At 40.9% G+C, this 13,499-nt stretch overlaps 1 protein-coding gene across 16 annotated transcripts in view; it reads right to left on the minus strand.

Annotated features, from left to right (window-relative positions):
- Positions 1-825: 825 nt before the first annotated feature.
- The window catches only part of ATL2 (atlastin GTPase 2), a 40,328-nt gene continuing 27,654 nt past the window's right edge, over positions 826-13,499 (minus strand). For 8 of the 16 annotated variants that reach the window (XM_040698228.2, XM_040698229.2, XM_046939553.1 and 5 more), the window contains 8 exons: positions 13,092-13,148; positions 12,100-12,192; positions 11,705-11,843; positions 10,782-10,909; positions 8,999-9,055; positions 7,775-7,846; positions 4,846-5,277; positions 2,813-3,434 (listed from right to left, as the gene is read on the minus strand). In XM_040698228.2, coding sequence (XP_040554162.1) covers positions 3,306-3,434; positions 4,846-5,277; positions 7,775-7,846; positions 8,999-9,055; positions 10,782-10,909; positions 11,705-11,843; positions 12,100-12,192; positions 13,092-13,148 — 1,107 coding nt within the window. In that variant the 3' untranslated portion in view covers positions 2,813-3,305. Of the gene's footprint in view, positions 3,435-4,845; positions 5,278-7,774; positions 7,847-8,998; positions 9,056-10,781; positions 10,910-11,704; positions 11,844-12,099; positions 12,193-13,091; positions 13,149-13,499 lie in introns of all 16 variants that reach the window. The other 8 variants (XM_003640929.6, XM_046939558.1, XM_025149252.3 and 5 more) reach the window with 4 other exon arrangements.

Consider the following 13,499-nt stretch of genomic DNA (forward strand, 5'->3'; position numbering starts at 1 on the left):
GTCTGGTCCCTCTAGCTGCCTCAGGGAGAACAGCATGTACATCCAAGCTAGACTTAGGGCTGCTTCAGTACACCAGGAGACTTACTGTTGATGGCTAATCCAGATGGGTATACCAACATGCATCCTGGCTCTAGGGTTGCTGGCACTTGCTTTCCATGTCCTCATTCTCAACGCGGTCCCTGTGTCAAGGTCCCCAGTCCAGTTGCTGGCACTTAAGTCACCCTGCAGTTCCCTCATCCAGGAAGCAGAATTCGCAGGAGTGGGCTGCAGCAACCAGGCACCCGCAGACACACACCCAGTGCATTTTATACTCTGTCTTCTTTTTCCCCACACTCATTGCTCCCAAAAAAAAATCACCTTGATCCTCTCAAAAACATCCCACAGGAAGGTTTGCACAATTCCCAAGTGCTCTTCCCTGCATCAGTAACCTAAACCTTCAGCACCAGAGACAGCAGAGGAAGGATGAAGATGGCAGTTATCCCTCCTATTCTCTGTGTCCTTGATTTATTTGCTTTGTAGCTTCCTGGGGCAGGGTCCACAACTTTTCTCCCCCTCCTCCCACACACACACCTTTATACCATCAGTCCTCCTGCTACTAGAAGGGTGGAGTAGAGACTGGATCAAAACTTCCAGCCTCACTGACGGTCATACTCCATAGAGTTCTGCTCTCACCATCACTGCACGGCATGGCACAGCCTCAGATCTGACTCTCAGTTCTTACATTATCCAGGAAGGTACAAAGCAAGCGCGGCACTCCAAGCCACCTTTGTGATTCCTCAGTTTTTTGACCAAGAAGAAAAACAGATTCAGCACGAGAGCAATAGATTGTTTAAATAACAGTATTTAATCTGTACAGTTTCAGAGAAGATAGCATAAAATGCAACATTCCTACCTCATCTTCAGCATCATTCACCTGGAGCTGAGCCCTGATCTCCAGAGGACAGGTAACAACCACCAATCCCTAGCAGCTCCGTAGGGTACAAAAGTCACAGTGCAATTGCTTTAGTTTAAACAGATAAGTCGCCCTCCCTGATGAGAGGGGAGCCTGATACAGCTCAAACATTGATGGAAATCTGTACTACTTCGGAATGAAGAAATAATAAGATACAAGCTATTGCACACAGTCGTTTTCCAGCTGAAACTACAGCAGTTAACTGTTTAGCTGCCCTTATACTCCACACATCTGAAAACACCTTAGTTGATGCTTAGTCAAGTGAGAACAGAGCCTGTAACGAGATTTCAGAACGATACAGTTGTTGGAGGGCAGAAGCTGACAAACAACTCGGTAAAGTCAAGAAGCGTGCTTCAGAAAAGCAGAAAGTTCTCCTAAACAGGGAGGGGATGGGACCTAAACAGATGTCATCTTTCAGAGACGAGCGTGAAAGAAACATCAGCTCCAATAGAAAGCTATGAAGTACAATAGACAATTTGTTTATATAATCGTCAGGATAAGTATTTGACATAGTTTATGTAGTAGAATACATACTTAAACATCTTTTAAAAATAAGCACGAATTTCATTTCATATATACACAACTGATTTTAATCATGTACTGAAAATAAATTACAGGAAATAACTTTAAAATGCAACAGAAGACAAGAGTTCCACAACAAACATTCCCACTGATTTTCCCAAGGGGGTGAGATTGCAGTGCTCAAGGCAGGTAAATATCACAAATATATCAAAAAACTTCCAATTGTTGATGCATTCACACATTTACATGAGCCACAAACATTCCCTTACAGGGACTGCACTTAGCTACCACAGAACCAGGTTTTGCCATAAACTACAAAACTTTTGATACAAAATTGTATTTATATATTTATATTTCATATACATGCCCTATCTGTGATCTCTTAAAAAATAAAAACTAAACACACTGTACAGACAATCCTAACTCATTGCTCGGTAGCTGTAGGCAACGTTTTTCGATGGAATTTCTTCCCCCGGTAGAATTAATGGCAACATTATATACATGAAGGCTAAACTGCAGAAAAAGACAGCTCAGTTCTGATATGCACCTCCCTCTGGACCAGGTCTGCAAGTTCAAGGCAAGACACCAGATGCTCAGAGCCACTGCCTCCCTTACGGGCTATTCTGCCATCAGCGGTGTGAGGAACCAATATATGCGTTTGCGTAACACTGGTATAGAAGGCAGTAAAGCAAGATGCATATCTAACGTAGTGGCTCTAGTGGCTTCACCAACTCAATGCACACAGACATTCCAGCCTTAGAGGTGGCAAAGGGGTGTTGTACAGCTAGGTACATCTGGGGACAGCACAGCACCCTTTACGTGGTCTGATCGTCACTTCCCTGAAGTTATCTCCTGCAGAGGACGGGCTCCCACTGTAAGCCAGACGCTGCATCAACTCAAACACAGGGGGAGATCCCTCCCCCACACACACCCCAAAACGCACACATGCACGGTTCACCAGGACTACGCTTAAAAACACACACCCCTCCCGCCCACCCCCCGTCTCCATGGCACCAGTTTGTCTCGGAAGCTGAGCACTTGACAAACCTCCTCTCCCCAGGTGATGGCAGCAATCTGTGAAGCCAGTCACACTAAACTACTTCTACAGTTGATTGTAAACTTTGGTTTATTTTTATTTTCTTTTTATTGAGTTCTCATGGTACAGCAAGCATGTCTAGGATGAGAGGGCAGAGTTGAAGAGGAGATGTACTGTCAGTCTGTCTTTAGTCTGGCATGGTGAGACACCTGCTCGGTCAGGCCTGCTTTGATAGAGTTTCTAACAGACTGCCTCATATGATCCTCCACCAAATTATCACTCATGGGCTTCAACACCTGTGGAATGAGAAACGTGCAAAGAAACAAAAAAATGAGGTAACCAAAGAAAATAAAATATAAAAAACATACAAAAAGATGAGACTTGAAATAATGGAAAAATCTGGAATGCTGAAGTCTGACACAAACTGGCATGAACTGAAATAGATGAGTTTTGCTGCTACACTGATGAGGTTAAATCAGTCACATGCTATGAACACAAGTGATATCCCTCCTACACAGCAGTATTTCTCTGATTTCAAGCCACTTTACAGTTCCTAGAAGGTGGATGTGCAATTCCATACCCTATATGCAGCATCAGTCTGGTATGGTTACAGCATTTATGCAGACCGGCCCAGACAGTCCAGCTTATTGTCCTATATGTGTAAGTTGTGAACACTTCAGATACAGAAAGAAAGTTAAAAATACTGGCTAGTTTTTCTTCTTGTTATTGTTGGATGAGAGTCGCTGTCGTGGCACTGATGTAAGAGCACGGCGAATTGTTCGGCATCTAAGGACTTCAAAGAGTTTGAAAAACACCTAGAACACGAATTGAGCTGTTAGGAAACGTGGCTCTCAAAAGGCAGTAGATAAAGCTAAGTTCAGACAAATCTGATTGCCAGCAACTTCTTACCTTCCTGGGATTCCTCTGAAGCATGGAGGGAAAAGAAAGGAAAATCAATAGAAAGAATATGGGATATAAGAAGAGTGACTCAGACCAGGACCCGTAAATGCTTTGCCCGTTATCTGTGACGTAGAACTGTAACAACAGAAGGAGCAAACTCTTTTGGAGAACACCTTCTTCTAGCCCATAAGAAGCTCCTGCTGCCATAAACCAAGCTCTTCCCCTCCTCGGGGAAGGCCAGTAATCAAACTCAACTCCACGTGCCCTGTGTGTCCTCCAGCAGTACTGCTATTGTAGTGAGCGCTGCACAACCAGCTGACACCCTCCACTTTTCCTGCAGTGCTCTTCAGCTCCAAGCTCCAAAGCAAGAAGCTACAGTGGTATAGAAGAGCCTCAATTTTAACCACTAACCAAGCAGTGCAACCCAATTCAGTACATTTACTCATTTCCCTCCTTTTTCTCTCCATTTACTTCAGAGTAATTCATAACCCTACATAGTTGCCACAGACAGCTATGTCTGTGTCAGTTGAGTATACCACTGCCTACAAAAAGCCCAGAACAAAGTCATTTGAGATGTACAAGACCGTATCAGCATAGGAGGCTCCAGTTATTTGTCTGTGCTGCACAGGACCTATTTTAGTGCCACCCTGGGTCAATTCAGTCAGCCTTTTAATTGGTAGTAAAAACAGCTCCAAAAGCACTTCCCTTTTGCTGGCACCTAACATAATTACTAGGAATGTTCCAAAAGTTACTTGGAAGAGTTAGTCAGTTGGTTAAGATCTTCACACTGGCTGTACCGGGATAGCTATGTTAACTGGATTCAGACAACAAGATCTTTGTACAGAGGCCTTTTGTACTCTTGACACTCAAGTCTTCTTGTTCTTTCAGAAATTTGTCTAACAACCATCCCAACAACCGTGCTATCTGAAGCATCACACACAGCACAAGTCTTCCAGGAAGAGGAAGAAACTTGGTGTATGACAACTACTGCAAGTCTGCCCGGTCACACATCAGCCATTTTACTTGAGATCTAATTAACCCTCCAGTCACACCATCAGGTGAAATGCAAGAGGGCAGTACTGTTTCAGCCATCCACATTTCTTGAACCATTGAAAATATTTTACCCAGCTCATCCACAGTGCAAGCCTGCCACTTTAAACTTACCTTTAAGAACAGAATTTTTCGGCTTAAAAACCTTATTACTTCTTGAAAGTGTCCCTCCACTCTTACCACTCAAGTATCTAGTAAGGCCTGGGCTAGCATTCCCTGTATGCTCTCCTACTGCAGAGAGCCGTCATATTTCTAAGCTAATTCTCCCTTCAGCAAAACTAGCATTCCTTATTAAGTCAAAATCAGCTTTTCACTCGCAGCACTGAACAGAAACTACTTTATATGTTTGCTCAAAAAAAGATTTGTCATGAAAATAGATACCAACCTGTTCCCATATAGCTTCAGCGATCTGATCGATGGCTGTTCCAACTTCTCTGAATTCCCCAGAGTACTTAACGTATGCCCAAGTACAAAAGGATATAAGAGCCATCCCCAGCACGAGATTACACAGGGTAGCTATGGAGTTCATACCAAGGAACCCAGTCAGTCCTGAGATTATATACATGGCAAACATGACTGCAAATAGAGTGGCAGGGGTACGAGCAGCGTAAAATATGTTTTTGCCATCATTGTGCTTCACAAAGTTTGCATAGATCTCGTCGATTTCTGCCTCAAGCTGTTCCTGGTAGCGCCGACAGAACTCCTCCCCTCCCATCTTCTTCACAGAGCAGAACTGCTTGACAGCTGACTCTTTGAAATCCTGGTGCTTTCGCTCAAGGTCCGATGGGGCAATATAAGGCTTATCTCCTCCACAAATCTGCAGGAACAATCAGAGGTGGTGTCAGCACAAAGCATCCTGTCCTGTACAGAAAGCAAACCTGCTCCTTGCTGCTTACCCCTCAAACCAGTATCAGACTGACTCCTGCAATTTTCGTGGCTCTGTAAGGTCTGGAGTCCCATTCCAAGGGAATCAGCTAGAAGTACTCTGCATCATGGATCAGCAAATGCCTAAACTGTCTGATCACATACAAAGCCACAGCACAAGACAGAATACTTTCAGTACTCCCCCCTCAGGCAGGACCAGAAGGAGAGGACATCAATTATAATGCAATTTCCTGTTATGAAGAGGCAAAACAAGAAACATCCAGAAGCAGAGAAAGGTTTAATAGCACTCTGAAGCCCTCCCCTCAGCTTCTTACTTCAGACCACCCACCCCAATGAGAGGTTCAGTAATGAATTTGGACAAACAGGGTGGATTTTGCCCACTCAGTAACTTCTTGTTTATTGCTGCCACTCGCAGGCTCCAGAGAACTTACCAGGTGATACGAATTAACAAGAACTAGCTGCTGACAGCATCTTTAGCCTGTTCTTCCCTAGACTGTCCTCTAGGACAGTTGATTCAGATCAACTTGAGAGAGCAAGTTTCTGCTGAAGGGAAGAGAGCACCGACTCAGATGGATACCTGTGATGAGGACACCCATCATCTTCCTCTCCCTAAATAAGCATGAGTATGAAAACAGTTACACTCTTAAGTACCTAAGACACAGACCTAAACTGCTAAGATCAGTTCTGACTCCCTGAGTCCCTTACAGTCAGACTATGTCCTAAGACTGAAGATTCTTTCCATATGACCTTAAACTACAGCCTTCCTCCTCTGACATAAGGCAGACTTATCACAGTGCTCATCATCTCATTCTTCAAACACAACTTGAACTTTCTCCTGCTGCTGTTCCTTCAGCTGGACATAGAAAAGATCACTTTCTCAGAGTGCAGCATATCCTTTCTGCCTCACAAGATGTATGGCTGGCTTCTTCAAAGCAAATCTCACTGTCAAAATCCTGACACCATCACCCTATCTGCTGTCCCTTGCTCAAGTTCAATAAGCACCTTTCTGCTTTTTCTTTATTACAGTTCTCCATAGCTGGAAAGCTCCCTGGAAAAGTTACTAATATCTCATTTTCCAAAACAGTCTCTTCACATTCCCCAGAGAACTATAATACGAGGAGCTCCTTATGCACTAAAACCACTGCTTGCCACACAAATACTGCCACTGTTCTCTTATGCTCCGTGTGCCTACACTTGTTATTCCTTACATTTCAGCTCATTAAGGGGAGAGTGTTCATGCATACTCAGAAAAAAAGGGGTTTGGCTCGTGAGGAGAGCTCAAGGCACTATGGTAAGAAATACCCATACATAATCCAGTCTTAAGTCTCGTTCCTGAAAACAGAAGTTTCAAAGCTGTGTCACATTAAGAGCACTTGGGACTTCTGCATAAAAACTGATTTAAGATATTTGTGCTTTATCTCTACAGCAATATAAAAATATACAATACTGATGGAAATTACTATGGAAACACAAGTCTGTTTAGGAGAACATTCGTTTCTGTTTATTCCTTGCTCCAAGTAAGTAGTCTTACAACCATGGTATCTTAGTAGCCAATAAAATGTCAAGACAGGAAAACCGACTGGGCTTTTTTTTCTTTCCTTCTTATACACAACACAAATTATTTCAAGAGATATTCCAAAAAAGGAAACAAATGAAGGAGTCCCTCTACATGAGCATTCTCAGCTCAGCCTGCTAACTGCTAAAACTGCCTACCCTGCCACTAGCACTAGGTCTTATTCTAACTTCAAAACAGAAAGCTACTTCAGTGATTAAGACCAGCATTTGCCTGCTTAGTGGGGAGCTATGCTCGTAGCACGTTATCACACCCACTGGTTTACTCCCGATTTAAAGTTTCCTAATAAGCACAGTCTCATTAAGCTTTAAGACATGCAACTCCTTTCAGAATTTGCTGTGATAAAAACCTTGTGTAACACTGTGGAGTCCACCTGTAAGTTACTAAGTTCACGAGAAAAAGCAAGTAGGAAATTGCATACATAGTTTTGATATTTCAAGGGTTTGCTTAAAAGGATTTTAATCCACACATTTGACAGCTAATAGACAATCGCTACTCAAAACTGTGAAACTACACTAGAACTCTACCCTCAGATGTGCCCTGACACACCACTTCTCCTCACTTACCCATCCATTTCATGTTACAAGATCCTTAAGATGTGTCAGGAGCAGCAGCAGGAATCTGCAGGTGGTTTCTTATGAAATCCCATTCCCACACCTCCCCACCAATTCCTATCTCAAAGAATCCCAGATACACTGCATCAGACACCTAGCCTCAGTGCAAGAAACAGACAGCACACTAATCCTGGCTAAGATACTTTCCCCCCCCCCCATTAACACACTCCTAACCTACACCAAACAACGCTAAAACAGAAGGCCTGTATTTACATTCAGTTAGAAAAAGTTTGTTACCATACCTGCTCCATGCCTTTACTGTACAAGTCTTTTGCTCCTGCCACAGCAGCAAGATTGTTTGCCTCAGCTGTTGCCTGGAAAACATTGAGAACCACATATCACTACAGCACTACCAGCCAGTTATATACATGTATCTGCACCATCCAACATACCCCAGCAACACCAAAGACTGCCAAGAAAACACCCTGCACAAACAAGTGAAGGTTGGTGATGCACATTAAGACAGGTTATGGACAAGGAGAGAGGTTTTTTCAGCTAATACAACTATAGACAAGCTCCCATGCACTTGTACAGGCTTGTCACTGTGAGCAATGTCTTCTGAATGTTCTACTGTTAAAAAGCAAATAAGGATCTCTAAACTATTAAACATTAATCCTGACACATCACTGCCTGTGAGGAAAGCTGCAAGCTGGTATTATTTCTGTATTATCTATGTGCAGTTTTGGTGTCAATCTGTAAGAACTTATACTACTTTCAAACTGTGTCACATCAGGGACAGTTATTCTAGCTCATACTGCAAGATGTCATCTTCTTTACCTTTCAGCCACATTTATAGCATGTTAATTAGAGGACACGGTAACCACCTTTGTTTCATTATGAAAAGTTTCCTCAACCATCCAACTCTCCCCAAAAGTCTCAAAAATTGGTTCCTCAACTATTCTGGTATTTACTCATCCTTCATGTCTTAATGTCTTAATTTTAACCATTTCATGTGTGTAATATTTATCTGGCTCTAGAGTCTGTACTTTGAAGAAAACTCTTCATCACAAAATCTAAACGTTCATCACATAAGCTTTATACAATCACTACATCTTCAAGTCACTTTATAGCTGATTACACCCCCTTTAGATCAACACAAAGGAAAGTTCAGTGTAGTTACCTGATCTTTGTTGCACATGTTTGTTTGTTAGGAGCCCAACACTGTGAGACAGTAGTATTAGCTGCACTACTATAATCTTTCTCCATTTTGTCTACTACAGCTGATACTAAAAGCCCTCTGAATACTGTCTGAAAGACACTGACAGAATAGCAAGTTATTAAAGGAAACTTATGCCTGAAATTGAAGCAGCTAAAAAACAAAATAATGCCCCCTGCTTCATTTGCTTTCAAAAGAACACAGTTCCTTCAAGAACTACAAATGTGTGTGTGGAAGCTTCACATTCCCGAGGGTCATGACCAGCACTTATGAAACACTCATCTATCTTATTTGAAAGAAAACAAAATACCTGCAGCATAGACTTTGGATGAGGTAGCTCCTCTCCTTGATAGATTTTAATGTAAGCCTAGAATCAAAAAGAAAAGGTTTCTTATTTCTTAAGCACATATGAGTGAGAGGGAAAGAAAAGGATTACATAAAGACAAAGGTCATGAATTATTATTTTGTGATAGTGCTAAACACTCAGTTAAGCAAGTTTCTCCACACAAATCTGTCACTTGCTCATTTATCCCTAGTGCTTTAAACCCCTTTACATTTCAGAAGCCTAACATGAAGTTCCTATAATCTCCAGTTTTAGCAAATTGAAGCAGTACTTTTTAACAAAACATTTCAAGTAACATGTTTTTATTGGTATTAAAAATAAGCTGTTCACCTCTATCAAATTGGTTCTTTCAATAGCCACTGGCAAGCTTCCATAACATGCAAGCACCAATAAACTATGAAATTTGGCTAGTACTTTTTTTTTTTTTTGACTCTCTGGCAGCTATTACTTCAGTAGCTATTTCCTCCAAGTGAAAACCCTCAGGTTTCCAACTCAGAGTTCACAATTTCAGCTTTAGATCCAGACAAGGGAACACTTTTCTCCAGTTATGCAGAGTATATCCACAGCATCCTGCATAACCATTCCCAGACTGGCTACTGCATCATGAATCAGACTGCTTTTCAACAGCCAAGGTTTCACACTCAGTTTTAGGATGTACTCCTTTTCAAACTGCCGTTGAATACATACTCCCTGCACCATACAGGATCAAGCCTTACTAAAAAAGAAAATGGAGCAAGAAATATACAACCATGTAAACAGCAAGACACTGAGCACATCAGCTTCAGAGTTGATTTTATGCTAGTCAGAGCAGCCATGAGTACTGCATCCCACATCATGCCTCCCATAAAGGATCATCTTCTAAGCATACATAAAGCAACATCTTTTAAGTGTTAGAGTTCTGGTCTCAGATTCCACCCCATGTAAATACTTCCATAACACCAGCTGACTTGCCTTCAACACGTGTGCTCAGTAGTAGCAATGTAAATTAATGTCACTGGGGACGCTACTTTCTCATATAAAGCCAGCTAAGTCCTTCCAATTCAAAAAGAGCTATACACCAGACCAATTCCTGGTGACGTAGGAATCATGCTACCAAGTTGGCATCTGGATGAGGAGCTACGAGATATGGCTTAGTGGCTTGTGGTAGCAAGGGTAAGGGGAGGATGGTTGGACTAGATGATCTTGTAAGTTCTTTCCAACCTTATGATTCTATGTTACTACTGATGTCATCATGATATCAGAACAGCTCAAGAGTTTAATAGCGGCAAGCACCCACAGATTTTATAGCATACAATGGTGTCACACATGTGAGTGTAAGAAAACTTCTTCCTTGCCTATTACAAATCTGGAGGGGCAGAAAATCAAACAAAAGATTTTTACTGCACACCCAGAAGCTTAAGAGCTGGATTTCTATCCATCAATGAAAGCAAAAAAAAAAACCACCCACCCACATAAATCCAGACAAAATAGATTCTCAAAATAGTAAAAATAGAGGAAAAAATCTGTCTAATAGAACTTGAAGTATTTTAGCTTATTTACAAAAAAAAATGCTAACAACAGATTGCTAAGAGCTATTTTGTTAAGCTGTGTGCCAGTTCTGGAAAGTCAGAATAATGAAATGAAAGTAAAACTGAGATGATCAGTGAAAGTCAGCCTAGATACCTTTATCTTCTCTGGGAACAAGATATCCTAAAATTAGAATATTTTCTTTCAAGCCATTAACAAAAATAATTAGCATGAGTTTGCTTACCTTGAAGTATTCTACAAGATCTCTACAGGTCACCTTGGATCCACTAATCTCTTTTTCTACCAAGTTTTCAGGGGCAAGCAGTAATGGTACCAAATTCCGCAGCTCTTTCTTAAAATCCTCATCTATATCTGGAAAAATTCAGTTTCAGTAAACAGTTGTTACTTTTCTTTCCAATCTTACACTTCCTAAAGGAACACTGACAACCCATAACCCTTCAAAATAGCAACACAACTTTTTTTTTTTTTATTATTTTTCAAGTCTTAAATACATGCTACAGCTCCGTTAAGTTCTATTTACTCTTGAAAGCTTGAATTCAAACAGAAAACTGGGTCCTGTAGTCCTTGTAATATTTCAAGTACATTTCTCAATTTCACCAGTATCTTACACAACCTATAGATTGTTTGTGCCTTCAGCACAGAACTAGTCAGCATCCCACTATTGCACAATCATACTTCTAGCCTTTGCCACTCTGATACATTCTCTCTACTGGGAGAAGCACAATAACGAAGAAATCCTAGCTGCCCCTCTTTCCACAGTGGCAAAAGCCTGCAGTTATTTCACAGTCATTCTGGTTTAGACCTTTTCATTTAGTGAGTTCTCAGAGAAAAGCCTTTCAATATTAAGAAAAGTCTTGAATTTTACAAACACTCATGTCTGCAATCTTTTTTTTTTTAGAATCCTATTTAATGACCCTTATGTACGCCTCAGGTTAATCAAGATTACAGTCAACATCTAGATGCAAAGATATCCATTCCCTTTAAGTTGTTGATAAGAACACAATACACATGTCTAGATTCCATCATTTCACCTTTCAGCCCCACATCTTTCCAATCAGACATTTCAATGGCCGATTATTTCAGTGTTTAATGACAAAATTAATTCAGTGATAGGTAAAAAGAAACACACAATAGAGATTTTCTTACCATTTAATCTCCCATCAAAATTTGGATTTGTTGCAACTTTAAGACCAGGGTGGGGCAACAGGAAACAGCCAAGGTTACTGAAACAGGAGTGAATATGCTTCCTTACATTCTGTAGCTCTTCATGTTGGTTCTGCTTTACCTGAAGAAAAAAAGCATTAAAAACTGCGAACAGTTTTGCAGTACTGCAAAAAAGATTAGATACCAGTTTAAAAGCAGTAAGAGCACAAGCTTCTGTTTAAGCTTTCATTCTTGAACCTAAAAATGTGGAGTCCTAAATTCCAGAACTCTATATAGTTGGAAAAGCACAAAGAGCTAGTTCACTGTGCATCACTATCTGGACTGTGAGGTGTCACTTATGCCAGACCACAATACTAGGACTACTATAAATAATTTACCTGCAATCTTTTCTCCAGGAATTTTTTTCCTCCTTCCAAGCCATACGCATGTTCATAAGGGTAACTCCAATCTCTAATTAAGAACATCAGTGTCTGTAACAGGAAGAAAAACAGTGGTTAATGGTCTTTATCATTCTTAAGGTCCAGAACTATGACATGATTATTAAAAAGAAGTCTAAACTTGGCTACTGCGAATGAATTAGCCTTATAGCTTTGTGACGCAAGTAGCTGCTTGTTTAAAAGAAACCACGCACCAACATACATGCAACTGCAACTAATTTCTTATCACAAAAGAAGTACTTCAGCATCTCAAAAAAGATAGCTTCTCTTTCCCATGGCTTTACTTTTTGCTCCGAGAGATTACATGGCCCATCCTCCTATTAGCTGAAGATAGAGAGCTAACGTTGATATTAGTCTTAGATGAGGTGCTTTCAAAGGCGCCATCTTACTTGCACCAATCACAAGAACACAAGGCAGTCACACTTGTAGACTGAATATTCTAGAGACACAAGTTCTAGAAACTTGCCACTAGTATCTTTACATGTTAAAAAGGATCATTTGATAATTCAGATTGAAAGGAATCTCAGACTTTGTCTCCACTAAATGGAAGCCTTGAACCTTTCTTTAGCCTAGCAAATAGTCAAAGGAAGCTAACAGTCTTGAGAATTCCAACACTGAAGTCATTGATACTTCAAGTAAATGAAATGTAATATGGCCCTCAACAGTATAGGTCATATGACCTTGAAATACTCATGAACACACACACACACACACCTAAAGACACCACAACTCAAGAAGTAATGAGTAGGAAGGAAAAATGAAACCTTCCGCCTTAACGTCAGCCTAAGACTCAACTTTCATGCCTTTTATGCTTAAACACATCTTGTAAAGATTAGACTAGCTTCAGGCCAACTAATTTCTCTTCATAAATTATCTTGAGCTCATTTTCTACATATTCAATTGCTTACAACACATTTAACATGTACACTTACTTGAAACGGCTTTTGGTAAATTTCTTCCATAGCTAGTCTTCCATATTCTGTAAACAACTGATAGAAAGAGTGTAAGAGTACCACACAGAAAAGAATTTTCTACTGTAACAATGCATTATGCCACATTATGTCACTAGTAAATAAAACATTCAATCTTAAACCTTATGGCTTTAAAATGGCCAATACAGCTCAAGAACAAGCACACCAACCTTCTATACAACTCAGGAAGGAGACAATTTCCACTGGTTTCACAGTGCTACACCAGAACTATCACCACACTGCAGCTCAAAGTGGGAAGCCTGCAGGCTGTTCTCAGAGGAAAGCTGACCAGGACTCCAGCCAGTTTCCAACACTTGTCAGCGAGCCTAAGGAGGTAAGCCTGCCTAACACTCGTCCCTTACTTACGCA

Source organism: Gallus gallus, chromosome 3 (assembly GCF_016699485.2).
Source record: "Gallus gallus isolate bGalGal1 chromosome 3, bGalGal1.mat.broiler.GRCg7b, whole genome shotgun sequence".
NCBI classification, from domain to species: domain Eukaryota; kingdom Metazoa; phylum Chordata; class Aves; order Galliformes; family Phasianidae; genus Gallus; species Gallus gallus.